The 26793-nt window shown below is 40.5% G+C and overlaps 1 protein-coding gene across 4 annotated transcripts in view; it reads right to left on the minus strand.

The window, feature by feature from the left end:
- NUP153 (nucleoporin 153) overlaps positions 1-26793 on the minus strand; it is a 48562-nt gene that overhangs the window by 19639 nt on the left and 2130 nt on the right. For 3 of the 4 annotated variants that reach the window (XM_009637953.2, XM_035893447.1, XM_035893446.1), the window contains exons 2-9: positions 11228-11444; positions 8704-8952; positions 7267-7406; positions 7055-7183; positions 5108-5224; positions 4936-4980; positions 4786-4839; positions 220-363 (exon numbers count right to left, since the gene is read on the minus strand). In XM_009637953.2, the coding sequence (XP_009636248.2) occupies positions 220-363; positions 4786-4839; positions 4936-4980; positions 5108-5224; positions 7055-7183; positions 7267-7406; positions 8704-8952; positions 11228-11444 (1095 nt within the window). Of the gene's footprint in view, positions 1-219; positions 364-4785; positions 4840-4935; positions 4981-5107; positions 5225-7054; positions 7184-7266; positions 7407-8703; positions 8953-11227; positions 11445-12208; positions 12230-26793 lie in introns of those variants that run through there. The other variant, XM_035893448.1, reaches the window with a different exon arrangement.

A 26793-nucleotide genomic window follows, 5' to 3' on the forward strand; every position in this document is an offset into this window, starting at 1 on the left:
ATGTTCTAAAAGTAACCACCAGCCACTTACTGTTCCAAAAATACAATTAAATCCATAAAACCTCAAAGTATCTCTTTCACAATGGTTCCCACTGTCTTAACGCTTACCTCAACCATACAATCAGTATTCCGCCAAGAAGAGTGACTTAGTAGAATAACTGGTTAGAGACATTCCAAGCTTGTAAAAAGTAGGCAGATAAGGACCGGAAAACTTACTTACTTTGTGCTTTGTATCTACCCTCTGGTGAATTTTGCTGGAATCAGTAGCTGGACTCAGAGATGGTTTAAAATACTGGGTCCGACTCGACAGAGGGACCACCTTTGGTGTCACGAGTTTCTGGACAGGTGGAAGCTGTGATTCCATCTTGAAAGGGAAGCAACAATCAATTTATCTTTGCATCCATTCAAATTACCACAGCATTTACTGAATGAAAAACGTTACAGAACTATAAACCTCCCATCAGTCTCAGCACCCAGTGAAAACTATTTCGAAGCGTTGAGAGCATTCAGCTTGCAGAGGGAAATCACCAGAAAACCAAGTTGTGAAATCCAAAAAGCTATGGAAGTAGCCAAAGTCTGACTGAATCCTGTTTCAAAGTTTGCCAGTTAACTTCATAGGCAAAATAATTCATGTTACTATAATCAAAATAACTCATGTTACTGTAATATGCTTCCATCTTTTCCTCTCCTCTGCCCACATTGTGATATTTTTTTACTGGCTTAATCCATTAATTTAACATTCAAAATGTTAAGCGGCTAATTATACAAGCTTCTGGGTTTCATTTTTCCTACATTTTCCTCCTTTAAAGTTACACTTCCAAAAAAAAAAAAAGTTGACAAATAATTTTAAAATAGTCTCTCATTCATTAAAATATGTTCCAATGTTTTATATTTATATTAGATGCACTTAAAAGTACTGGTTTTACTTTCCTTGTCAAAGCATTTTCACGGACAAGAGTTAATTTTTAACAGAAACACTGTACATTCTGCAGAACTGACTTAACTGAATTATGAAACAAGAAAGACCCCAAGTCTACAAGATTTAACAAAGGCTCTGTCTTAAGGATCAGAATAATCAGACTTAGGATCCATGCTATTATTTAAATTAGTATCACAGTATCTCCCAACTCTTGATGATAAAATTCATGCAGTAATATCTGTAAAGTGAATAAAAGTACTTCTTTCTAAAAATTATTATACTAGTTTTGAAACCTTGAGTAAAATGTGGTTTATTTAAGTTGACAAGCCCATTTTGAATGAAGGATGCTCCGTTGCTGTTTTTAAATGTAAACAGAATAGAATTAGAATCGGAATCGAATAGTTGAGTTGGAAAGGACTTACAACAATCATCTAGTCCTGACCACTTTGGGGCTGACCAGAAGATAAAGGGTGGTATTAAGGTCGTTGTCCAAATGCCTCTTAAACACTGACAGACAGGGGGCATCAAGCACCTCTCTCCAGGAAGTCTGTTCCAGGGTTTGAGCACCCTCTCAGTAAAGAAATGTTTCCTCCTGTCAAGTCTGAACCTCCCCCGACTGATGCAGCTTCAAGTCCTGGCACTGGATCCCAGGGACCTTGCCCCCTCCTCAGAAAGCCATAGAGAGCAGGGAAATCACGCCTCAGCCTCCTTCTCTTCAAGCTGGACAAGCCCAGTGTCCTCAGCTGCTCCTCATAGGACATGCCTTCCAGCCCCTTCCCCAGCTTTGTTGCCCTCCTCTGGACACTTCCAAGGACCTTCACATGCTTCTTAAACTGTGGGGCCCAGAACTGCACATAGTACTTAAGGTGAGGCCGCACCAACACTGAATACAGTGGGATAATCACCTCTTTTGACTGGCTGATGATGCTCTGTTTGATGCACCCCAGGACACGGTTTGCCCTCTTGGCTGCCAGGACGCACTGCTGACTCATATTGAACCTGCTGCCAACCAGCACCCCCAGATCCCTTTCTGCAGGGCTGCTCTCCAGCCACTCCTCTCCCAATTTGTACTTATGCCTGGCATCATTCCATCCCGGGTGCAGAATCACAGAAAAGTTTGGGTTGGAAGGGACCTTTAAAGGTCATCTAGTCCAACCCCCCTGCAGTGAGCAGGGACAGCGCTCAGGTTGCTCAGAGCCCCATCCAACCTGGCCTTGAATGTTACCAGGGATGGGGCATCTACCACCCCTCTGGGCAACCTGTTCCAGTGTTTCACCACCCTCATTGTAAAAAATTTCTTCCTTATATCCAGTCTAAACCTACCCTCTTTTAGTTTAAAACCATTGCCCCTTGTCCTATTGCAACGGGCCCTGCTAAGAAGTCTGTCCCCATCTTTCCTATAAGCCCCCTTTAAGTACTGAAAGGCCGCAATAAGATCTCCCTAGAGCCTTCACTTCTCCAGGCTCGACAACCCCAACTCCCTCAGCCTGTCCTCACAGGAGAGGTGCTCCAGCCCTCGGATCATTTTTGTGGCCCTCCTCTGGACCTACTCCAACAGGTCAATGCCCTTCCTGTGCTGAGGGCCCCAGAGCTGGACGCAGGGCACCAGGTGGGGTCTCACACCAGAGTGGAGCAGAGGGGCAGAATCACCTCCCTCGCCCTGCTGGCCATGCTGCTTTTGATGCAGCCCAGGATAGGGTTGGCCGCCTGGGCTGCGAGCACACATTGTTGGCTCGTGTCCAGCTTCTTATCCACCAGTACTCTCAAGTCCTTCTTTGCAGGGCTGCTCTCAATCCCTTCATCCCCCAGCCTGGATTGATACCAGGGCTTGCCCTGACCCAGGTGCAGGACCTTGCACTTGGCTTTGTTGAACCTCACGAGATTCACATGGACCCAACTTCTTGAGCTTGTCCAGGTCCCTCTGGATGGCATCCCAACCCTCAGGTGTGTCAACCGCACCACTCTTGGTGTTGTCTGCAAACTTGATGAGGGTGCACCTCAATCCCACTGCCTATGTCATTGATGAAGACCCAGCATTTGTTCTTGTTCAATTTCACGCCATTGATGATTGCCCAATGCTCCAATCCATTTAGATCCCTCTGCAACACCTCTTGTCCCTCAAGAGAGTCAACAGCAGCTCCCAGTTTAGCATCATCAGCAAACCTGCTAATGGTGCATCCAACTCCTGCCTTCAGGTCACTGACGAATCATTGAACAGAACTGGCCCTAGAATTGAGCCCTGAGGAAAACCACTAGTGACTGGTCGCCAGCCAGATGTAGCCCCATTCACTGCAACCCTTGGCGCCCTGCCGTTCAGCCAGTTCTTCAGCTAGCACACCATCTACTGGATCATCCCGCGGTTGGACAACTTGTCCAGAAGGATGCTGTGAGGGACAGTATCAAAAGCCTTACTAAAATCCAGAAAACTATATCCACCACCTTCCCTTCACCCACTAGACAGGTGACCTTATCATGGAAGGATATCAAATTCGTTAGACAGGAATGTACAATTAAAAAAAAAAATGAAAGTCTCCCAGTTAGATGTTTAATACGCTAAGAGCTATTCTGTCTGGTGCAGATCCTCGAAATAAGAAAAATACCACAAAAAAATACCTGCAAAAGTTTTGCCTGAGTGCTCAAGTGTTCTGTCAACCATACGTTTGCTTTAGCAGGAAAACACACAGCCCTCTCCTTGGCACACACAACCCTCTCCTCATCAAGGGCTACCCTTCCCCTGCCAAACTTTATGAATTCAAGCATTATGAATAGACAATTTCTCTACTTTTACCCAGTGACAGCTGTGTGCAACATTCACTTTCTGACTGACGTCAGGCTCTATGCTGCAAATCTGGTAGATCTTTCTTAATGCCTCATCACAGGTGTAATTCCACAATTTAACTGAGAATCCATACCAGCTTTGTTTTCAATTATTTGGATAATATATATGGTAAGGAAATTATATGCTCTACTTTTCAACATTCTTGTTATTTACCATACGGAAAAAAAATGTTACAGGAAATCCAAGATGTTTGTAAACTCTGAAGTGACTAAAATTAATTATACTTCTGATCAAGGGATTAGCATAGAACCTTCTTGAGACAGTCTGTCCATTTCTCATTAAAATAGCAGATGAAAAGTTTGCACGGAAGAAAAACCGCACTTTTGTTCCTTCGGTTGCCTGATCTTAAAGTGGCCTTTTGTGGGTTTTACAATTTAATAAACTCAGTGATACCCCAAATTAAAGTGATTAAATAACATTATTCTTTTTTTTTTTAACAAAAATGAAGGAAATAACGCATTATCACCAATTCAGTGCTATCTCCAAATAGGAATTTAGGAACATAAGGTTACAGAAGTGACAAGATTTAATAATTTTCCTTCTCCTTATTTTGAGCAGTAATAAAAAATGTAAGCATTATTCTTCTGCTCAAAATGAATATGGAAGTCTGCACAAGGTCTGTATGATGACTCAATCAGTATTTCTCTATTTCTGATCATTTCTGCAAGAGAAAGCTTTCCTAAATAGAAAGATCAATGTGCAACTTAACCCCAAGTTGCAAGACAAGATAAAACTACTTTGTGTGTTCTAGAGACGTTGTTCTTGACTGGCATATCAATACACCACCACACAAAGATAATATCACTCCTAACCTGAGTAATCTTCACAGTCCTTCATCTAGTGTGGGTAGAGAAGACATTTTTAGCAATTTCCGCATGGCCAAGACAGCTATAATTCACACAATGCTAATATTAACTTGAATCCACATGTATGCTGTCATTGAGGTTTGTGACATTTCTTCTAATAGCTATAAAGCATAGAAAGTTATCTATCTACCTATCTCAGCTTAAGATGTTACTGGTTCTTACCTGTTTTCGTCTGGATTGGAAGCTAGTAACATCCAGCAAACTTCTGTCCAATGGCTAAAGGGGAAAAAAAACCGAAATATTAGAGGATGATCTTCTTCCTAAGAGAGGGTTCCATCCAACAAAAACATGGGGGGGTTGTGATCAACTTACAGAAGACAGTGGACTAGAAACAGGAGACGGAATCCTTTTAGCATCCTGTTGAAAAAACAGTGCAATAAATTAAATTGTACACTACATAAGGAAGATCTTCATCCTATACTGGCACATTTACTATCTTTTTCAAACACATGAAATAAAACAGATTAAATGGAGTGCCACTTACCGCCAAAGGACTTGACATCTTCTCCAGTGACTGTAAGATGCGCCGTGCTGTGGAACTTGTCACACCATAGGATTGCACATTTGCTTGTTTAGCTTTCATCTGTCTTCTTACTGGTGGCTGAAAAATCAGCATTGCAAATGTTATGATGCTTGACTTTGGATTAAATATGCATGTATTTTATGCCCTATTGCTACACTGATGATATATAACCAATAGTCTTGTGATGACAGAGAAAAACACATTCACTGGGCATTCAGGCCACGAAGAAGAAAATATACTCTACTGACTTTATAGAAGTTTAAGTGGGACCCCACACATCTTGCACACGGGATGAAGTAACAAAAAATATACTTAAATGCAAAAGGTCATAAAAGGGAAGATGTTGGGCCTGTAGAGTCTCTGCAGCAGTAATCAGGAAAACAGAACTGAAGCAAAGGCTTGTGCTACAGAAAGTACTTTCAATAACAGAACAGAACTCAGAGTTTCATGATGGTGTAAGTGTACCATCTTAAAACCAATGTATACAATCATCACCAGGAATTTTTAGTTTTACTTCTCTCATTTCCTCCCTTCCCCCAAGATTACAGTTGACTGCAGATCTTTTTACTCTATTTAAAAAGATAAATATCTGATTTGAACTGTAACAGATCTAAACGTATTACACTGAAAAAGTAGACTTGGGTTTTTTTTACATCACATGACTTTGAATATGATTCAAAAAAACTCCTTTCAGTGTGACTTTTTTTTTTAAATTATGTTAAACCCCTCATCTAACCACATCATGCTTACCACGCTGCTTTGTGAAGAGAGGAAGCAGACTATCCAGCACGTAAAAAACACAAGCAAGACTCACTGTCATCTACAGCATGCAGCAACAAGCAAGCTAGTCTCTCTTTAAAAGCCTAGTATTTTGGTTCCTCTTTTCAGCATAATCCACGTTTATTTTGTAAAAAATAAAAATAGCTGACCAAAGAGGGTTCCTAGCTTACAGGAAGTTTTCAGTGTTCTGAAGTCTGATTTAACACCAAGTCAGAACAAACCGCAAATTTTCAAGGTTTCCCTGAAGTCAAGAACTTGTAGGTCCCCTTGTTCTATGGTAGAAAGAGACTGCCAGAATAGGTCAGGAAAACTCTTATTTCCAGTTCCTTAAATAAAGTTCCTTTTGACTTTTTTTTCTTTTAAATAAAGGTCATTTTGATTTAAACACATTCCAACCAAACCAGGTTTTATTGACTTTCTTTTAGATTCAACTCTAGCTACTGAGAGTTGTCAGCATTTTTAATTTGCTGGTTCATTTTAGAACTTGAAGAAATCTTAGGGGCAAGAAGTTCTTTTCAAGAGCTATCTGAATGATATTTAAACAGAAAGCGTTTTACTGTTTATCTTGAGACTGCATTTAGGACTGCATGCCTCCCTCTAGGTAACAGAAGAGGATCAGCAAAGTTGTCTTTCAGGTACTACTACAGTAAAGAGTGTACAGTTTTATACAATACATTTGTAGCACGGGTGTAGGCATGCTTGTGTAAAATCTACAGACAAGTACCAGGCAGGTAGCTTTTGCTACTTTCAACACAAATTTTCAAAGTTATGCCATTGCTGGTTTTATTTACATGTTGTTTTAACATGTTTTAACACAGTCAGAGGCAGACAATGGCAGAAACTGGAATTTTTTGAAAGACTTAACAACACAGAAAATCCCAACTACAAACAACTAGCCAGAACCTAAGATGCTACTGTCATTCTCGTGCATTATGACAAGGATTTCTACGTTAACTGTTAAAAAAAGAATTTAAACATAAATTGTTCTTTTCTACTCTTGTAGGCTGAGAGGGCAAAATAGGAACTGTTGCCACACTTTCAGCTCCCTGCCCACAGCTCTTTTGGCAGTGCTACCCCTTCTGTACTTCAATTACATTTTCCCCTCACACCCCACTACTGTTCTCATACCTGATAAGGAGCAATTCGCGCTTTTGTCTCCCTTACTGCTGCAGCTGCCCCACCGTAAGTGGTCTTCCCAGGGTAAAATGGAGAATCCCCCAGCTGGCTTGTCTTAAAGACAGAAGTGTTTCCAAGTGACTAGAGAAAGGTATTATGATTAAGTGGTTAGTAAAATGGCTACACATTCAAATTGATTAAAATAAATATTGTGCAGTACTTACAGATGAGGGAGATCCAAAAGCAGATAAATTGAATGCAGGTTTTTTAGAGCTAGCTGCAGGATGCTGTGAGAGGGAATGAGATCTTTCAGCCTCTGTGGACCAGAGCAGTGCTCCTGTAGTATTTTTTGAAACTGTGATATCTGCCAAAATGATACATGCCATATGTAAATGCCTTGTGTACATAGAGAACTTTCATATTAAAGATCACACTAACTCCAGAGTTCTTTAATACAGAAAAATAAGTCTGTCAGAATGAAAAAGTGCCCTAACACTCATTTCTCCAGCACTCTAAACTTCCACAGTTCTTCAAACGGATCGATTTCACATATGGTATGAAAATCAAGTATCAACTCTGAACTTGAAATCTGTTCACAGAACTGCAAACACGTTACCTTTCAGTAATCTTTCAAAAGCATGTACAAGTTAATAGTATGCTTCCAATGCAGAGCAATTTTACTTTTATTTCCTTCATGGTAAAATAAAAGGGAACTGCCTAAACACTGGTGCGTCTATAACGATACAAAGTTTTTCCTGTGTTGGTAAAAGGTTGGAGGCCAGCATAGGTCAGAATTGCACAGGTTTTAAACAGGAAAAATTCCCCAAAGGCTGAACCAACAAGACTTAACAACCCGTTTTCCATGTATGTTTTATGGAGACACACCAGAAAGCTCTAGTAAACTCAGGTTATATTGCTAAACCCTGGCAACATCTACTCTGAATTGTAAAAATATGTTCTCCAGAGAACTTGCTGAGCATACCTCAATCCCCATTTATATGGGGGACTAGAAAAATCAGCAAACCTGCTGTTTGACCTTTCTCAGGGAGATCACCTAGGTCCCCGTCTACATCAATACAATGTTGGGTTTATTTTTTTTTAAACTTTAAATGGCGTACATTCCTTACTGAATTCGTGGCAGTATTGACAACTGATGCCTTCTACCAAGAAAGGCCAAAAAAGCAGCCCAAAACTTTTTCAGTCAGGACAGTTCCTTTATTGACTCCTGGTGAAAACACAGGAAAACATCTTGTGTTTCTATTTGTCACCTGTATTTATTCACATTTAACCAGCTGTCAGATATTCTGAGTCACTCTTCCTTCTAGGCACTCAACCTAGCTGTCAAGCTACAGCGAGTCATTTTCAATTCCTACTATCCCAGTTCAAGATTTACAGATAACATAGCTAAAAGTGTGTTTATCAGCACCAACTCTGTAATATCAGGGTCTCATAAATGTATTCCAAAACATGGCTACATTAAAAAGGTGACAGGATTATATACTTCTAAAATACTAAAAATTAAATTTAATTCTAACATCCAAAGCTGACATTCACCTACTTTATTTACGAAGGTGATGTGGAATGTTAAAGAATGCAAAGTACTTCATGATACCAAAAAAAAAAAAAAAAAAAAAAAATCAGTTAGAGAACGTGAAAACTACCTTTATCAGATGCTCTAGAAGAGAAGCCACTGGTTGTTGAGATGTTATCATCATCATGCTGAGAGGTAGAATCTTTTATTTCTTTGACAAGAGACAGTCCAGGACTGCCAATGCCAAGTGAAGATGATGTAGAGGGCTGACAATGTGGTACAGTGGAATCCAACATGGTACAGTTCAAATGGCTCCGATGAAGAGAGGGCCTTGTTAACACATCCGAAAAGTTCAATGCAGATCTACTCGTGGACGGTTCTAAAGAAGAACAGGGAGACAATTAGCTTTCCTATAGGCAAGCTCATAGAAGCCAAAACCTGTTTTCTATCAACAGTCATGCTATTGCCAGTTCTAAGCACAAAAATAGAGAAGCCGAATTTAACTTCTTCCTCACCCAGATAGGGTTTCATCCAACTGTCTGATTACAACAGCGACACTGTTTGCAATACTAAGTATTAATGTTGCACTAAGAAGTAGTTAACAATGAGGTATTACAACACCAAATTTTGACCCCATGCTCAAGTGCTCTAACACTGGGTCTTTCACTAAATCAAACATGTATAAATACCTTCTTCTGCAGATAAAGCTTGCAATAAGCTTTCCAAAATCTGAGATTACATGGCAAGTTACCGACAACTCTGCAGTTCATATCATCTTGTAACAAAGATGGTATTAATCTGAACGCATAACATGAAACCATGTATTTGCAGAGATTTTGGGGGGTTTTGTTTGTTTTGGTGTTGTCGCCCCCCTCCCAAATTCTACTGTATCAGGTCATGCTATAGGCAAAACATTATCTCCTATCCATTAACTTTTGAGATTTTGGCACAAAGGACGAGGAAACCTCGTGGCCTCAGCTGCAAGATAGGCATTTTTAGCTCATGAACCAAAGGGTCTGCAAACAGTGCCAGTGGCCTGGAAGAGGTGGTCTCACAGGGCCAACTTGCCACGTGAATGGAACAGCTGCTAACGGGTATCTTGCCTGATACCCAGTAAGTCTACAGTCTCTCCTGGGAATTCTGTGTATGATCATGATTTTGAGTTACTAGCCTCTTGATATTTGCTCTGAAGCTTAATCTAGTTCATTCTTCCTAACCACCACAGTACTAGTAATTAGTTCTCCAAAGCACTGGTAGATTTTTAGGACCATCTTGTTTGAGATAAAGAAAGGGTTATCAGGCTGAAGGCTGGCCAAGCAATGGGATATAGGCTCTAGCACATTGGTACCTCAGAGCTGAAGTACATTGGTACCTCAGAGCTGAAGAAAGCTGAAACTTTCTAAAATTGTAATAGTAATAATAATAAAAAAAAATTTATAAACTATAGCAAGTAAGATCAATCTACAACATCCACAGACTGCAACACAAGCTACTAAAGGTTCTAGGGTGTCCATCTGTTCCTGATTTCTTGGAGCTAGAAAGTATGCTGTGCAGCTGTTCTTACTGAAAGGTCCTTTCACACAGTTCTTCAGGAAAGCCAACATGCGTTCCTCATTCATGAAGACCTTCTCTATTCCTACATCCAAACTTATTCTCAAGCTACAGCCACACAGAAAGCAATAAAGCTCCTTATTTACAATTAGATGACACTGATGACAAAAGTATTTCCTCATTAGTTTTCATTCTGCCAACAGAAGCAGCTGATTTTCCACACAGATGGTTAGGTACACGTGCTCAGACAAACCTTCTCTTCTTAAAAAAAATTAATTTTTTTAATTTAAAAGTTCTACAAAACTGCTAATTTAAGAGAAACTCAAATGAGAGCATATGCAAATTTACAGCAGAGAACTACAGAAACAGTGAGAGGCATAGAAACAAAACACAGATTAATCTTCTATGCGGTAAAGTAAGGGGTTGCAAACTTCTTTGCCAAGGGTCCAAATAGGTTTTCAAAGACCCCACGGTAGCCATGCACACACCTTAACATTACCAAACATTTCAAAAAGAATAATATCATAAACCAAGTTCCCCAGTTCTCCATTAAACTAACAAGGAACTTTACTAAATTGATTGAAGAAGGCCAAAGGAAAAAAAAAAAAAAACAAAACCCAAATCAGGACACGAGGAGAAATTTTTCTCTGGCATTCTAGTGTCTGGTCTTTTTGTTTTGAGGACAATAAAACAAATGAATGTTTTTATTACCTTAGGCAATTAGATAGACTTTCATTCCAGACCTTTTAAAAAGAAAATGTAACCCAGCATACTTGCAAATGAATCAATATTTTGCACCTGGCTAATTGACTACCTGAAGTTAAATGATGACTTCCAAGAGCTGTAAGACAACCTCCATTATGTTTCATAATTATGTTTACAGTTTAAAGCTAAGACAGTTTCGCAAACAGCTGTTGGGGTTTTTTTGTTTAGTTTTGGTTTTTTATTTTTCATTATGTTTTGTGGGGGGGTTTTTTTTGGTTGGGTTTTTTTTTTATTTCTGTCAAAACACTCCTTCCAGCTTCCTTGAGAAATTTAGATTCAAAACCAGAAATCTGTGAATAAATACAGATGGCCAGAATACTACATGATTTTTCACATACCTTCTAAATTAATTCTTGCTGATTCAGGCGTGACTCTCCCATCAATCACTATGGTATCTTCATTTGCATAATCATGGTGATAGTTTACTGGATTCTCTTCCTGGTTTGTAGATTCATTTGTATCTACACATTCATCTTCACTTTTATTGAAATACTTCTGTAACCACGCTGGTACAATGCTTTTCACTGATTCTGTCATTCTGCTAATGATTCCCTGCTTAAAAGAAAAAAACACTTGTTAATTACAGAAACACAGTCAACAGCATACGCTGGGATGCAACCTTGCACAGACCTTGAAGACAGACATTAGCTAGCAAATATTCAGGACAAGAGTAAGATAAAGGGGGTTGATCCTTGACATAGGATCTCTATACTTCTGGAACACGCATGACAAAAACTCACCTAACATTGATTTACTGCTAACCTATCAGTTTCTGCACTTCCCAGTGACCTTGACAATGTTCAAAATTCTGAAATTTCAGCCAAAGTTCACCAGAGGCTTGTCAGGTCACAAGGTCATCAGGAAATTCTATTTCTAAATAACTCCTGATGTACATACTTTTCTGAGGACTCCTCTTAATGCGTTCACTTGAAAACCCATCAAAAACAGAAGCTCAGCAATAATCTACAGTGACACTGATGACCATAAAAGCTGCTAAAAGCAGTGAACTTAAATATTTCTGATTCTTCTAACGCTGAACTGCAGTAACAACATATATCAAAAAACACTGTGCACTGAAGAGTCATGGATATCCTGAAAGAAATCCTGGAAGAAACAGCTATAGTTGAATAACAGATGCCTCACTACAGAACTGTGAAATAGATCCATTTAGATCAAATTTAATTTCATGGTATGTTAAACTTTTGGATCACCACACCTTAATATTCTGTGATTACTGAAGACATAAAAGTCATTTCCATTTTGACATTTACCAATTATTTGCAATGCTTACATTCTGCGCCTAAGAAATATTTATTTACCATTTTCTTTCAGGCAGCCACTTGTTCCCCATCATGCCCTCAGAATTTCAACACACCTTCCTGTCAAATCTCAACCCCGCAGAGCAGATCACTTGCAGCAAGGAGTTCCCTCTCTTACACTGACTGCAGCCACAGAACCAGCTGCTAAACTCCACAAGCTGCAAGCAAGCGTGAAGGTAACTCAGTAATTTCAACACTTCAGAAACTGAAAAGTAACAAGAGTTCAACAGATTTTCGTTCAACTGCATTGTCAGTTGCTAACACAAGTACCGAAAGCTCTGGCAAGATACTTCGGTATTTTTCCATGTTTAGGCAACAAAATTTTCTAGTCAAAATTATTATTCAGATGTTGAAGATTGAGAATATTCCTTGAATATGTAATAGTTACAGTCTAGTAAACAATTCTGACAAGAACTGTACTGTATTCAAATTCCTTAAAAAAAAATAGCACATAAAAAAATAAGCCCATATCATTTATTCAAGTCTTTCATACAGGAGAATGCAAACACCAACTTGCAGGATTTATAAACAGACACCCTTCAACTTGGAGTTAAGAAGGGGGGTGGGGAAAGAGAAGGAAGGGAAGGTAGAAAACAAAAAGCCTTTCCACAGAAAGAAAAGTCGTCTCAATTTACAATTTGACATTTTTCATAATCATCTGTAATTTAATCTTCTACTTGCACAAAGAGAATAAATATCCAGGCACAGCTTAAATCAGACAAAATACAGCGTAATAAACACATCCATCACAATTACCACACTAAGATGCATGCAAGTATGCCATGCGCAGGATGTTGCCGCTATTCTACATAAATACTAAGCCTCAGCTTTCCAACAAAAACTAACTGCATGTAATACCAGAGTTCACAAAGAGTTCAGTGCATGCTACCAGCAAAGAGGCAGTCCCTACTCTATCCCCAGCCCCTCATTTCTACCATTCCCTGTGACACACCGTCCCCCTTTCGGGGGGCAAATATTTTGCTGCTATGAATAAAAGCATATTGGGAACTCGCAGGAGTTAAGATTTGCCAAAATGAGCAAATGGTCAGGACACAAACTGCATCCAAGGCAATGCTCTTTCCAAAAAGCTAAACACTACTGCATTCAGCATTGCTAGCGAGTTTCTCCATCAGAGAACAGATGTTATTGGCCATAAAGCAGGCCTGTACGAGTCTCTTGCTGAAGAAATCCTCCCAGGACTCAAAGCTACCTGAGACTCAAGATGGAAGAAGTCGTAGCTACCCATAAGAGTAAACATCCAATCATTAGTAATCCAAATGAGTAACTGGAGAATCTAGCTAGACTAATAATTAACTAAGATGACATTTTACCATCCATATCTAAAACCGGACTGGTTCGACCCTTTCTTGCATATGGCAGCCTTGCTATCATTCTCCACACCACCAGTGCTTTAAGACTAAGCTGGGTAATGCAGGGTAATGTCGCAAACCAATCCAGGAGCTGGAATTGGCTCAGCACAGCCATACCGTAGCAAGTCCTAATAGCCTGCTCCATCTGGCTTAGGCACAGTGGAAGACAAGAAGCAGTTTCATGCTCCACAATACTGCTGGCTTAGTGACAAAGCAGGGAAAAGCAAAATACACAGAAATGCACCTCTATTTTCTGTCTGCAAAATGACAATATTGATTAAAGGCACTGTGAAAGAACTATGCAGGCATTATGAATGAGCCATCATCAAACACAGATCTTGCTAAAAAACCCCACCATCCCCCTAAAAGTAAGCGACACACACCAGGTATGCCCACTCACCAAAAAAAAAAAAAAAAAAAAAAAAAAAAAAAATCAAAAAAAAAAAACAGGAAAAAAAAAAATTTCCTGATGGCATGTCCTACCTGCCTATCACAGCTGAAAGTCAATCAATAAAGCACCATGGCTGGATTCCCATCCAAGTCAGGCAGTTGAGGTACCACTGACCAGCTACACTTCTAAACACGCACACTCCGCATTCTTGCCAGGACATTTTGGCAAAGTGTCATGCCTCACACTGTCTTTAAAGCTAGCTTTTTAATCTTACCCTAACTTTTACTTTTCTACTCTTCAACTTCAGCACACGTGTTTGAACATCTTTTCCCTCTCCCTGCATGCACCAGCCTATGCTGTCAGAGCACTCTCCCTCTGCTGCTCCTGTGCCACCAGCTCTGGATTTTGTCCATCCTGGGTTCCCTGGCGCTACCATCTCCCCGCACAGGCGTCATTAATCCTTCTAGAAGGCTGACAAGGATACCGCGCACCTCACTGATGCGAGCAGATCTTTAGAGGTGAAATACAAAAGACACGGCACAAGGCAACTCTAGCAAGGCTTATTGCTCCAGCAAAACCTGAGCAGACTGCTCAGATCCCAGTCTTCTCACGCCACAATTACATACCAGTCCCTTCCTGAACACCTCCGTTCACTGCAGCTACACCCAACATGCTACTGCACAAAAACTCTTCCAGTTCCCAACCCCAGGCTGGGAGCGGAGGAAGTGGTGCTGGCACGCAAGCTTTAACGCTCGTAAACTCCTCATTTCTACAGGTCACAGAGGCACCAAACTTTGTGTCATGGAAGGGCAGAAGATGCCACAAGGCAATCCCAACTGCGTGGTAACAGCTTTTTAGGCAGTCAATGTGTTTTAGTCCTTAACTGACCAACTGCAGCGTTTTGAGAGCTGCTGTCAGTACCAACAGTTGTCTGCTCCTCTTAAATGCGCTCATGCTCTATTCTCATCCTAAAACATCAGCAGAACAAACCAAAAAAATCTACTGAAAAGATCCAGTAGCTTAGGAACAGATATTTACAACAGCTTTTCCAATTCTGTGCATCATCCTAAGTGTCTGCAGCTCTGCTAGATACATCTAAGTCTATGTGTACAAACACCACAGCAACAGTAACTACAGTCACTCAAGGCATATTGCCCTGAGATGCAACTCTTAAGCAAAAGATACACAGATAGAAATACTAGCAAGTAAACAAGCAGGTGTCGTAATTTACTACTTTAAAATGCCATTTCTTCAAAGGGTTTATATAGAGAAAGAAAAATCAATAGGTTATGATCACAGTTCGACTTCCGAACCTAAAAAGCAGGCTATTTCTGGGCCAAAAATATTTACGGAATAGGACAGTTTTCCCAGCTCGTAAGGGCCTTTCACATAGCATGGGGGGGGAAAAGTGCTGGCAGGAGTACTCCGCAATGATGTATTACTGGAAAACATCTATTTTGTAATTGAGTTGATTTCAGTCTGAGAGGCTTAAGTAAATCCCACTATACAACACAGGACATACAAAACAAATGTATATATAAATTACATAAATGTCATACGCTAACATGAATTTGTCAGAGGTGCAAAATACACAACCAGATAAAAGAGCTAACTTCCACTTCACTGCATGCACACCTCTGAAAAGCATTGAGTTTTTACCTCCAGGCCTCTCAGAGATTTCTTTGTTTCCCATTTCAAAGTTCAAGTTATTAAAACACATGAATCCGTAAGTCCTCAAAAAGAAAACCTGCACGTTAACAGTGAAGTTCACTGACACAGAGCAGATCAATCTAACCACTGCTGACCATCAAAAAGGGATTTTCGTGCTCTCTCCATCCCCCACAGTTACCTCATGCCAGCTCTTGGCGCATAGCAAGCTACTCTCCATACTAGCTGAATTCATTAATCTGGCAAAAAGTACATGTTTCTCTGCTGGACTAATGAGTTCAACTGGCTCAGTGCACCAGAACTAGCCCGAGAGAGCGAGCAAGACCAGGCAGCCAGGACGAGAGCAAGAAGAAACAAAACTTTCCCCTTCTTTTAACCATCCTATGTTCGCACAGCCAGTGTAAAGATTATCCCTTTCTCCTCTTCATCTCACCCTTCCCCTGTGCTGCTGCTAGCACGTACACGCAGCCAAGTATCAGCCCTGTATCAGGGCTCTACCACACAGATCCAGCCAAAAATTCATCTATAGACGGTGGCAGTGAGGACTAGCCCTCAGGGGCATCAGGTCGCTGGTCCAGCTCACCCCGTGGCTGCACGGGTGCTGATGCAAAAGCAGGAATAGAAATGGAAACATGACATGATCGTCTCTTGTGGCGGCACAGACTTAGATTGGCTTAAGCTAACTCTGCTTTTGCTATTTAGGGAGTGGTTTCAATTTGGACGTAGGACAGCAGAGTTTGATATTTCATTTAGAAAAAAAGACAGTAAAACATGACTTAATATGAACAATATGTTACAGGAATGTCATTAATTATGTAACATTTGAAAAACAACTATTTTATTTAAGGCAAGTGGACTAGTTCGGATTTATTTCTAAAAAACATGAAGAAGGGATTATGATTTCAGATGACAGTGCATTTCCTTCTTATTGCTTGAAGGGAGCCCTATTTTCCGAGTCTAGTTAGCTTTAGAATAAACATCCCAGGGAAATTCAGGTGCTGTTTTACATTTTGGCACTGCTTGCACATCTATACCCATCATTATCACTTCCACCTGAGTGCAAAAAGCCAGCGCATGCTCTGGTATATTAAATCGGTGTCTACCCCACAAGGTTAAATCCTTGTGACGCCGAATGGTTTTATCTGCACCTTTAGTTGACCCAGTGACAACATTACAAAAGAGAGCACAAAGTACACGGCACCTTCCTTCCTTCCTTGTAGGAGGTGCTACATTAAACTCTAATTAATCCTCAGCAGCGATCAGTGATGGGCGCTGTAAATCACCAAGCATACGTTCGGTGTTACACTTTGAGACAGAAATCTATCAGCATCATAACCAAAAAATGTTAAGATTAAGGAGACTACTTTCACTTACAACTCTACAAGCAGTTTTAAAGGAGTGAATTCTTAATCTAAGAAGGGACTCTAAATACAGGTAGTATTTTCTTACTGAAAGACTGCCACACTTACGCAGTGTGCCTGCAGCTAAGTTTCATAGACGGTATGTAGAATTACATCAATTGAAATGCTGCTCAGACTCTTTTCCTGTAAGGGAACCCTGTAGTCTAAACCGATTATTTTTACTTAAGTACAACAATAGCTAAAACAACATGGCATCAGCATAACAAACTCTGATGTAACCACATGGACAAAAAGTTATAAAGTTTTCAAAATCAGAATGATCAAGAAATACATTTCACATAGCACCAGATGGTCTTTACAAGGCCATTAGTACAAGTTCTCTGATTTAGCAAAGTACAATAACATACATTTTATATTTAGGATTTAAATACACAGTTTAGGCATGAAATTGTCTACCTTATTTATAGGTATTCTTTATACAGCAAGACCAAATTCATTACAGTATTTCAATATCACCGATAATAGAAATGGCAAACTGTTCCTCTTTCCTGCATTTACAGTAAACAAGAAGTTTATGCATACAAAGGCCTTCAAGGTATCGTACCCCATACTACAGATTTGCTACCTCCTATAATACACTAAACTCCCAGCAATGAATTAAACATTTTCAGTAGCACTTTGCCTAAAAGGACTCACAAACAAATATGGTATCACAGGCTAATCTATGGCACATAGTAGTGAGGACACATTATGTATGAAAAACATAAGCAAAGGCAGCCCAAATTCTGCAACAACTCCTGAAGCAATGGTTAAATGCCATTCAGGGGCAACTCACAGCTTGCTGACGTCCATCCCCATGTCCAATGCTTTCTAGCGCAGGCAAGACTTTGTAGATGACTTGAAGCATATTTCACAAAATGAAGTACTTACTGCTACAGAATTTCATTCCTGCCACCTTGGAGTGGCATTCCAAAGTAAATCACAATCTTCAAACAAGAAGATTGGAGTTATATTTTTTAATTAAATATGGTGTTAGCAAAAGACAGCAAAGTACTCTCATGCTCCCTCTGAAATATCTTTTCCATCCATGCTGATCTACAAACTGAGCTGACAATACAACACACTAGCAGTTTTGCAAAATGGCACATGCAAGATGTTATTTTATTCACCAACTTGAACATATAAGTTAAAATGAAGTCACCAAAGAATCATCTTTAATTGATCTCTGTGATCATCTGGTATTTTAGCAAAATTCAAAGCCTTCCTACTTTTTAAGTGTTACATGCTAGACAACGTCTATGCATGAAAGTTAAACCTTACAATTCATCTAAACCAGCAGAACCTGCAATTACTTTAAATAGGACACATTTAACCCTGCTGCATACACTTCCTGCCTAGATTTAAAAATGTAAGAATTGGTGCCTAGGAGAATCTGAAACACAGACTCTCAGGCACAGCTGCTTTAGCTGCAGCAGCGGCTATTGTGTTATTCTTTGACATTTTGAGGTAGTATTCTGAAACTGTAAAGCCAAGGTAGGCTCACCTCTGCTGCAGGGCAGTAATCTTCAGTAACAAGGGGCAGCAGTGTCTTTCTGGCCGTAATTTTTCATCACAGCTCAACTGACAGAACCAAGAGCATCTCACAAATATATAAACAATATCTCCAAACACTGTTCTCTTACCAGTAACAGGAAAAATTGCCATTGCACAATAGAGATTATTTTTTTAGTGATTGAAGGTAATGGCATCTACAAACCTGTATACATTCTGCAACTCTGTAAAGTAAGTTTAATAACAAATACTAAGGGCAGACATTAGACCAGGTGCACTGTAATAGCTAAATTTAACATGTATCTAGTTGCACCACAGTAATTCCCTAATACAGCTACATTTGAACCAGTTTAAACCTTGTTTACATCTGCTTAGGTCAGGATGACTTAAACTACAAATGCACCTATACTACAGGCTTACACACACTGGCATAGTTTTTTGTCGCCAATTTAGGATTTTGTTATCGTAAATATTTCAGTGCCTCACTAGGCCTGTAATCCAGTCTCAAAGAAAATGCCAGTTGAACAGTTTAACTCTTTGCTTGGTTTACTTTAGTCGTGGAGGTTGCCAACCTTGGGCTCTAATAGGAGAAGCCGCCCTGAGACCCATCTGCTTAAAAAAAAGCATTTTGATTCAAAATACAATTGTGACTAAAAGCAAAGTCAGCCAGCTTTCCAGGATGCTCTCACACAATTCCTTCCAACAGCAGAGCTATGGAGATAATAATAAACAACCTCAGCAAGGAGAAAGAAAATTTTCCACTGGCACAGGTATTCACAAAGCTAGCGCGTGTGCTAAAACTATAGCTGTAGGACTTCAGTGCATGTTGGTGCCCATGTGTTGGCATACACATTTTTTTCCAGCAAAGGTGAATGTAAAGATGATCTTACGCTTACTTTAAAAAAAACACGGTGGTCACAACCAAGCCAAACACATACAAAGGCACTGTAATTAAATGCAACATGCAATTATGAGATGAGTTACAGAAACTCAAAGGAAACTCCCCCCTCAGAAATATTAGTACTGCTGCCCCAATATGAAAGCTTTAGCACTGTCACATTTCCTAGACAGAGCAGAGAAAAAACATTTAAAGTCTTTTCTCATCAAAAGAAGGGGAACATATTTGTAAACTCTCCAACAAAAACAAAGAAAAGCAAATCTCATAGTTAAGAGAACATCTTTTAATTAATAAGTATTTTTGTACAGTAATCTAGAAAACCACAATGACAAATACTGTATCTGCAAGTTGCAAAACTACTTATGCTTCAGGCAAAGTCAAACAAGCTAGTTCATACTTGCCTCCACTCAATTTTAAGATGGTTCAACTGACTTGGCTTACAGTACTTACCCTGTGCCTTCCACCAGGGTTGGGGTATAACAATCTCCCACCAGAGGTGGTGATAAACAGCTGCAAGTAACACTACCTTCAAGTGGCTCTACTGTTAGCAAAATCAACATCTCTCTGGCTTAAAAGGGGTATTTAAATTGTACCTTCAATTAGACAGTTATAGCAGGCAGATAAGACCTTTTTAGGCATAAGGAGAAAGCAAGTCAAGACTTTTCAGCAGCATTATAAATAAAAATAAAATTAAATATGGAATGTAATTGCAAGAAGGTAAGATACCTGGCACAAGAGACCTGCATAAAGGAAAGCAACAAGTATGTCCAAATTTAGGGCAGTTGTTGATGAAACTGCACAGATGATTTAATAACCTGAAAAGTAATAAAAAAAAAATCTGCCTAATGGCTAGAATTCTTTACAAAAAAAATATTGTGGGCACTTAATAATTCTTCAGCATTGAGGACTTATATTGTACGTTACAAAAAGCAGAGAGGAGTTTTCATTATATTGTCTTAGTAGTACACATCATGAAACATATACTGAGGAACATCTCCTCCCCCTTCTTTCTTGACTGTATAAATATCACCATTCAACTTATTGTAGATGTACAATAGCTACACAATAAATACCGGATTGATTACACAGAACATGAAAAAGATCGCAAAAAACCCACGGACTTTTTGCAATTTAACAGCAGAAAAATGGAAAAGCATATCACATGACCTACCACTAAAAACACAGAAGACGTTTTAAAAAAAATGGTCTCGAAAACAGCAACCCTAGAGGAAAGCCTCTTAGCTATTCTCTTCTTCAGGGCAACGTTACAATTTACTCTAGATAAAATGCAACAGCGAGATTATTTCTTCCCTCAAAATGCCTATTTCTTCTAGGCATTATTTCTTCCCTCAAAAAGCAGCATAGCCCTGAAGACAGAATTAAAGGAGGGACCAACAAAAGGATCACCAACCTAGAGTAGCATTGACATTGACGCTGAAACCACATGCCTCTGCGTGCTCTGTGGTCCAAAAGCAGCACTGACAGAACCGCACGTGCACAGAGGCTGTATGGCACCCCAGGGGTCACCTACTCAACCTCCTGCTCAGAGAAGGGCCAAGAACAGCAGGTCGCCTATGGCTGTGTCTGCCTGGGTTTTGAGCACCTCCAGGGATGGAGACCTCTCTGGGCAGTTCTTCCAACATGCTCTCTATCCTCACAGTTAAAGATTTTTCCTAATACAAAATCAAATTCCATTTTTGCAGCTTGAGTCCATTGTCTCTTTTCCTATTGCTATGAACCTCCTAGAAGAGCCTTGCTCCACACTCTCTATACTCTTGTTCGGTATTTGCTCTTCTTAAGATGAACATACCCAGCTCGCTCAGTCATGGGCCTCAGCCTCCTAATCATTTTGATGGCTCTCAATTAGACTCAGTCCAGTATGCCAACACCTTTTTTTTGAACTGCAGAGGCCAAAATTGGACACAACACTCCAGATGCAGGCCTGGAAGTGCTGAATAGAGGGGAGAAAACACCTCCCTCAACATTCTTCCCACACTCTTACTAATACCGCCCAGTATGCAGTTGGCCTTCTTCACCTCAAGGGCATGCTGCTGACTCAGGTCCAACTTGCTGACCAGCAGGTACAGGGGGTTGTTTTGTCCCAGATGACGGACTTCGCATTTGCCTTTGTCAAACCTCATGAGGTTCCTGGCAGCCCATTTCTGTTGAGATCCCTCAACAGCAGCCCTACCCTTCAGCATACGATGGGGCTGATGTTCCCCCAGGTTTGGTATCGTTTGGGAACCTGTTGAGGATGCACGCCACTCCTTCATCCCAGGTTGTTAATAAAGACATATAGCAGTATCAGCCCCAGCATCAACCCCTGAGACGCTCTATGAGCAGTTGTCTGCCACTGGAACTTTGTACTGCTGATCACAACTTTTTGAGGTTAACGGTCCCGCTAATTTTCCAGCTACGTTACAGACCTGACGAGTCCATATTTCACCAATTGGGCTACAGGGATAACATGGGAGGCCATGCTGAGGGCCTTGCTAAACTCCAAGTGTACAACATCCACTGCTGGTCCCATGTCCACTGAGCCGGTCATCTCACTGCGTTATCAATTTGTTACATGATGCTATGGTAGCCCGCATCTGCACCGATCTGAAATAGCTCTGCTCAAACTTTTTAGGCAAGCAAGAGATTTTGAACTCTGTCCTCTCGCAGTCCTTATAATCATCAGCAGCTCCGTTCCTGCACGGCAGGGGAGCAAGAACCAGTTCTAATTACTGACTGGAGGAATAAATAACTCAGAGGAAGTGATGTGCTGCCAGCAACCAAAGGCAATTTGCAGTGTCCCAGCTAACACAGTCAATTATTTCATCTGCTTTTTTCTTCTCCTAAGATACCGCTCACTAATATTGTTTTTCTCCAAGAGTTCACAGTCTCCAAGGCTGTCATGACAACGCTTTGAAAGACAAACCCCAAAATATTAAGAAAATGCTATAACAATCATCGTTCACAATTTGTTGTACCACTGACAGTACTGTTAGCCTAAATGAGAAAAAACTGTCAATATCTCAGTTCAAAAAGTTCTTCCCAACTAGGACACATTTTTGTTTATGATAGCAGTAGAAAGCCAAGTACCACATTTAAACATCTGGTTTGCTAATGCAATTTGATATTGCTGGGACAGAGACAAAACCTCTGACATTAACTACTATCCCGTTCTTTTAAAACAAATCTTTAAACACACATTAAACAGTTCTTCAAATCTATTCCTATTTAGCTCAATGTGCTAACTTATTACTAAACCAAAACAGGCAGAGAGATGCATACAAACCTAAATACAACCACCTAAGCATGCTTTGAGGTGCAATCCTATTGATAAGAGTTAAACCAATACAATTATACCTGTGTAGGTCCCCAAGGACACTCTTAATAAAAATTTTTTTAAATCATGTTTTCCTGCTTCAGGTTTACGAGTCATCACCCAGTTTATATTACTCAATATGATACTCCAGGAACTCTTTAGTATCAGAGTTTCAAAAGTTCCTTCCAAAATAAACCTGGTGGTTTGTAAGATTCCTTCTGCCTGCTGCCTGCAGTCACTGCCCACCAAGAAAACGCACACATACGTCAAACAATAGTTTACAATTGGCCTACCTTCAAGACAGTAGCAGGTGATAATGCAGTGATTTAGGCATCCCTGCGTACAGTTTAAGTTCCTGATGCTGTCGCTGCTCCATCTGGGAAGATTCTTACATGATATCTCAAGTGATTTTGTGAACTCACCAATCCAGAGGGGTTTTCACAACCAGAGCCAGCAAGCGTGCCTTTCAATGGCCTTCTGGTCCCCTCTTTCAGGCAACATCCTAACTAGATCAGCACAAGTTCAACTACAAACATGCAGAAACTTATGCTGGTTTCATCAAGGAAAGTATCTTTGGACTGTTTTCTTGTAGGTCAGCATTGTACATCTACATTATAAACATGCACTGGTATGTACACATGTAAGGAAAACCAAGAAAGTATCTCTCTCCAGCAGGATTTTCAACCTACAATTATCTCTAATATCAAACACCTCTAAGCTGAAGCTTAATGTAAACATACAGGTTTATGGGAAAGTTGTAAAGATTTTTCAGATAATTGGTGTTTTTCCCTCGTGCTTAAATCTGCTTGTATAAGTTTAAAAGTCCAAGGGAGTCAAAGTTCTCTGACACTTTCATTTGAACGATTAATTATCAAATAAAAAATAACCAAAACCATTGCTTTAGTCTCTTAAGTCACATCCAGAAACTTTGAAATCTTTATATTACCCAGATGAGAATGGCACTATTCCAGGCTAACCCAGTGCACGCGCACACAGACAAGCACAAAACTAAACATAAAATTAACAACAGGAACATGCAGATACTATACTAGAAGCTGTTTAATAAGTCAACAATGTAAACACTCATCCCATTGACACATCCACACTCGTTATTCCAATCATCGGTCTACGTAAACGACCGGGACAAACCAGCACTTGGAAGCACTGGGGCCACATCCGGAAGGTGTCACCCAGATGTTGGACACAACAGCTCCCTCGCTGGCACGTGCTTAGCTCTCAAAGAAGCCATAATTTTAACCCAGGTGCCTAAGCTCCTTACACAGTACAGAAGGAGGCTGGGTATTTCGGCATGAGAAGGCTCAGTAAACAGGTAGCATGCTAAGCACGGCGTAATCTAAAGTCAACGTGTTCAGCGTGGGCCTCTCAACATTTAATCAGTAGGAAAGCACAGTCAGTGGGGAGGCACTCCTCAGTTATACTCCCAGAATGCTCAACACAGAGATACAAAAAGGCTGTTCTCTTTTTGAGGACTCCCACCCCACAAACCTTCACGGTGGTCGGGTCTGTACCATCTTTACTTAGCAGTGCTGCTGCTTTTTGTTTGTTCGTTTGTTTAATAATATATAGCTGCTGACTGTGCACTTTTTATAAGGCAGGATGGTAGCTCAGAAGGGGAAATACCATGGTTTAGTTCCTTCACTACTAGTGGGGGAATCTGTACCCCTATCTCCATCTTCCAGGAAAATACGCAAGCTGCAAGTCAGAGTCTTCTCTTCCAGACAGCATCTTCCTGGACAGCATCTCCTTACAGATCTCCTATTTGAGGGTGGTTTAAAAAAGGGCTGTGGATTTAAAGAAAGCCACACACACAAACATAATGAAGCGTGGCTTTAAAGTGTAATGATCAAGCACTTGGGAAGAAAAAGGGCAGGAAATACTAGGCTTTGCATGTTTGCTGCAAGGAACATCGAAGATAAAACAACTAACTTCTGAAATCAAGGATCAGAGCCTGCATGTCTCCAGTCTTGGAGGGCAACATCTTCGTATACATCCTCTTTCTAGCTCAGCGAATCATGCATTCTTTTTCTGGAGACTAACACAGCTTCAGCCGGGAGAACTGAAGACAACGCACAGCTTGGCAACTGGGATATTCGCCCGGAAAGTGGAAGATGTAGGTTGATCCCTCCAGGCAAAAAAAGGAATCTGAAGCAGGGCCTACCACATTCTGAACAAATGCTTTAGCTAATAGTCGTTGAAAAGCAGCAGCAGCACCTCCTCTTTCAACTGGCTCTTAAAGCTGTCGCTGTACTTTACAGAAGACTGACTCTGCAGCACATGTTGGGCGTGATCGGAGAATTCTCACCTGACTGAACTCCCGGGGAGACTACTGCAAAATAACAACACCCAGAAAACAGACAATCATGAGCCAGGCATCATGCTGATCATCTCTCATATAAATGGGGAAAAAAAAAACCCAAAATCAGATATCCCAGGAACCTTAAAGCTATTAGCTGTACTGCGTACAGTGCTTGGGCACCTTCAGAGCAGGTTTTCAGGACCACAATTTTGACCGCAAGCACGTAGTGCAGTTCTATTGAAATGTTTCGATGAACCTACTTATCGAGAGCAGTTAGGGGGGAGGGGGATCAGAATCAGAGGTAGAACCTCATGTCAAGACTGCGCTGAGCACTTTCACGTCTTCCCAAACTCATTACCGAGAGACAATTAACACTGAACCACAGAATACTTCTGCAGAGTGGACTTTGTATTGAAAATAGGAAGACTTGTCAATTAATTCCAATTTAAGCTAGCTATCTACCCAGAGCTTATCTTTTTATGTAATGCAAATTAGCAAGCTGCACAGGGTTAAAAAGCTATCCATTATAACAAATGCACACGTCTGACATCTGTCAGCTTGCCTATTTATTTAATCATTACAGGTTTTTTCCCCCCAATATTTTACTGTTAATTTGAGCTACATATTCGATTTGTAGCATCCATTCTCTGGGCAGAATCACACAGATACCCCCAAGCACGTGTTTGCTTTGGCACATTGTTTAAATAAACCTATTGGAAAGCACACAGAGATAACAGACAATAGAAGAGTCCGAAAACCACCTACGCTAATTATTTTAAATTCACATGTAAGGTTTCAGTTATCTACACAGTATCAACACATGCAACACGGTAATTTCAACGTTATTCTATCACTCAGGTAAGAGCTTTCAACATTTGCTCTCTAAGCACAGTGATCCTTTGTATGAAGCGTCACCACGCTAGCTTTACAAGGACAACACTGCTGATCGGTATGCTACATAAAAGACTTAGCACAGTACTTCCCAAATAATAAAGACTAATTGAGCAACGACTCGTGCATAACGCTCCCTCAATTTTGCATATAATACTCAATCCCCTGGTTTACGCTGCTGATTTGATAACGTAAAGGTTTTGGCTGAACAGTCAACTTCAGGTTCATAAATACACGTGGAAGGCATTTCCAGAGCACCGACTTGAAATTTCTTAGCAAACAGTAATTGGAAAGAGCTCTGCTGCTTTCCCTCCAGCCACTCTAAACAGCCCGGGATTTTTGTGTCGCGATTTACAAACTGGTTTTTTGCTATCCATCTAGTCTATCCTGTAATACAAAGGGGAACAAATGCCTCACGAATTACATTTCACATGCACTGCATCAGCACATTTAGGCACAGACTGAAGAAACTACCAGATGCAGACCTGAGGGTTCTGCATGCACCATCCTATAAAAAAAAAAAAAAAACACAAAAAACCAAAAAAAACCCCACACCGATATCGAAGGTGCCTAACCGCACGGCACCCTCACAAACTCAATTGCGATTTGAAACTTGTCGAGAAGGGCAAATATTAAGAGGCGATGCTCTTAAATCTGAAGAGCACCTACACTTGGTAAGCCAGCGCCAATTCGGCCAGGGGGGCTCGTTCTGAGACGGGTGCGCGCGGGCAGCAAGCACGGATGATTCTCCCTGGTGTTCGTCCCAGGGTCGCTAAGGAATCGGACAGCCCGCAGACAAAACGCTCACCCCGCGGAGGGGGAGCC

The sequence above is a fragment of the Egretta garzetta genome, unplaced genomic scaffold (assembly GCF_000687185.1).
Source record: "Egretta garzetta isolate BGI_Z169 unplaced genomic scaffold, ASM68718v1 scaffold14, whole genome shotgun sequence".
NCBI classification, from domain to species: domain Eukaryota; kingdom Metazoa; phylum Chordata; class Aves; order Pelecaniformes; family Ardeidae; genus Egretta; species Egretta garzetta.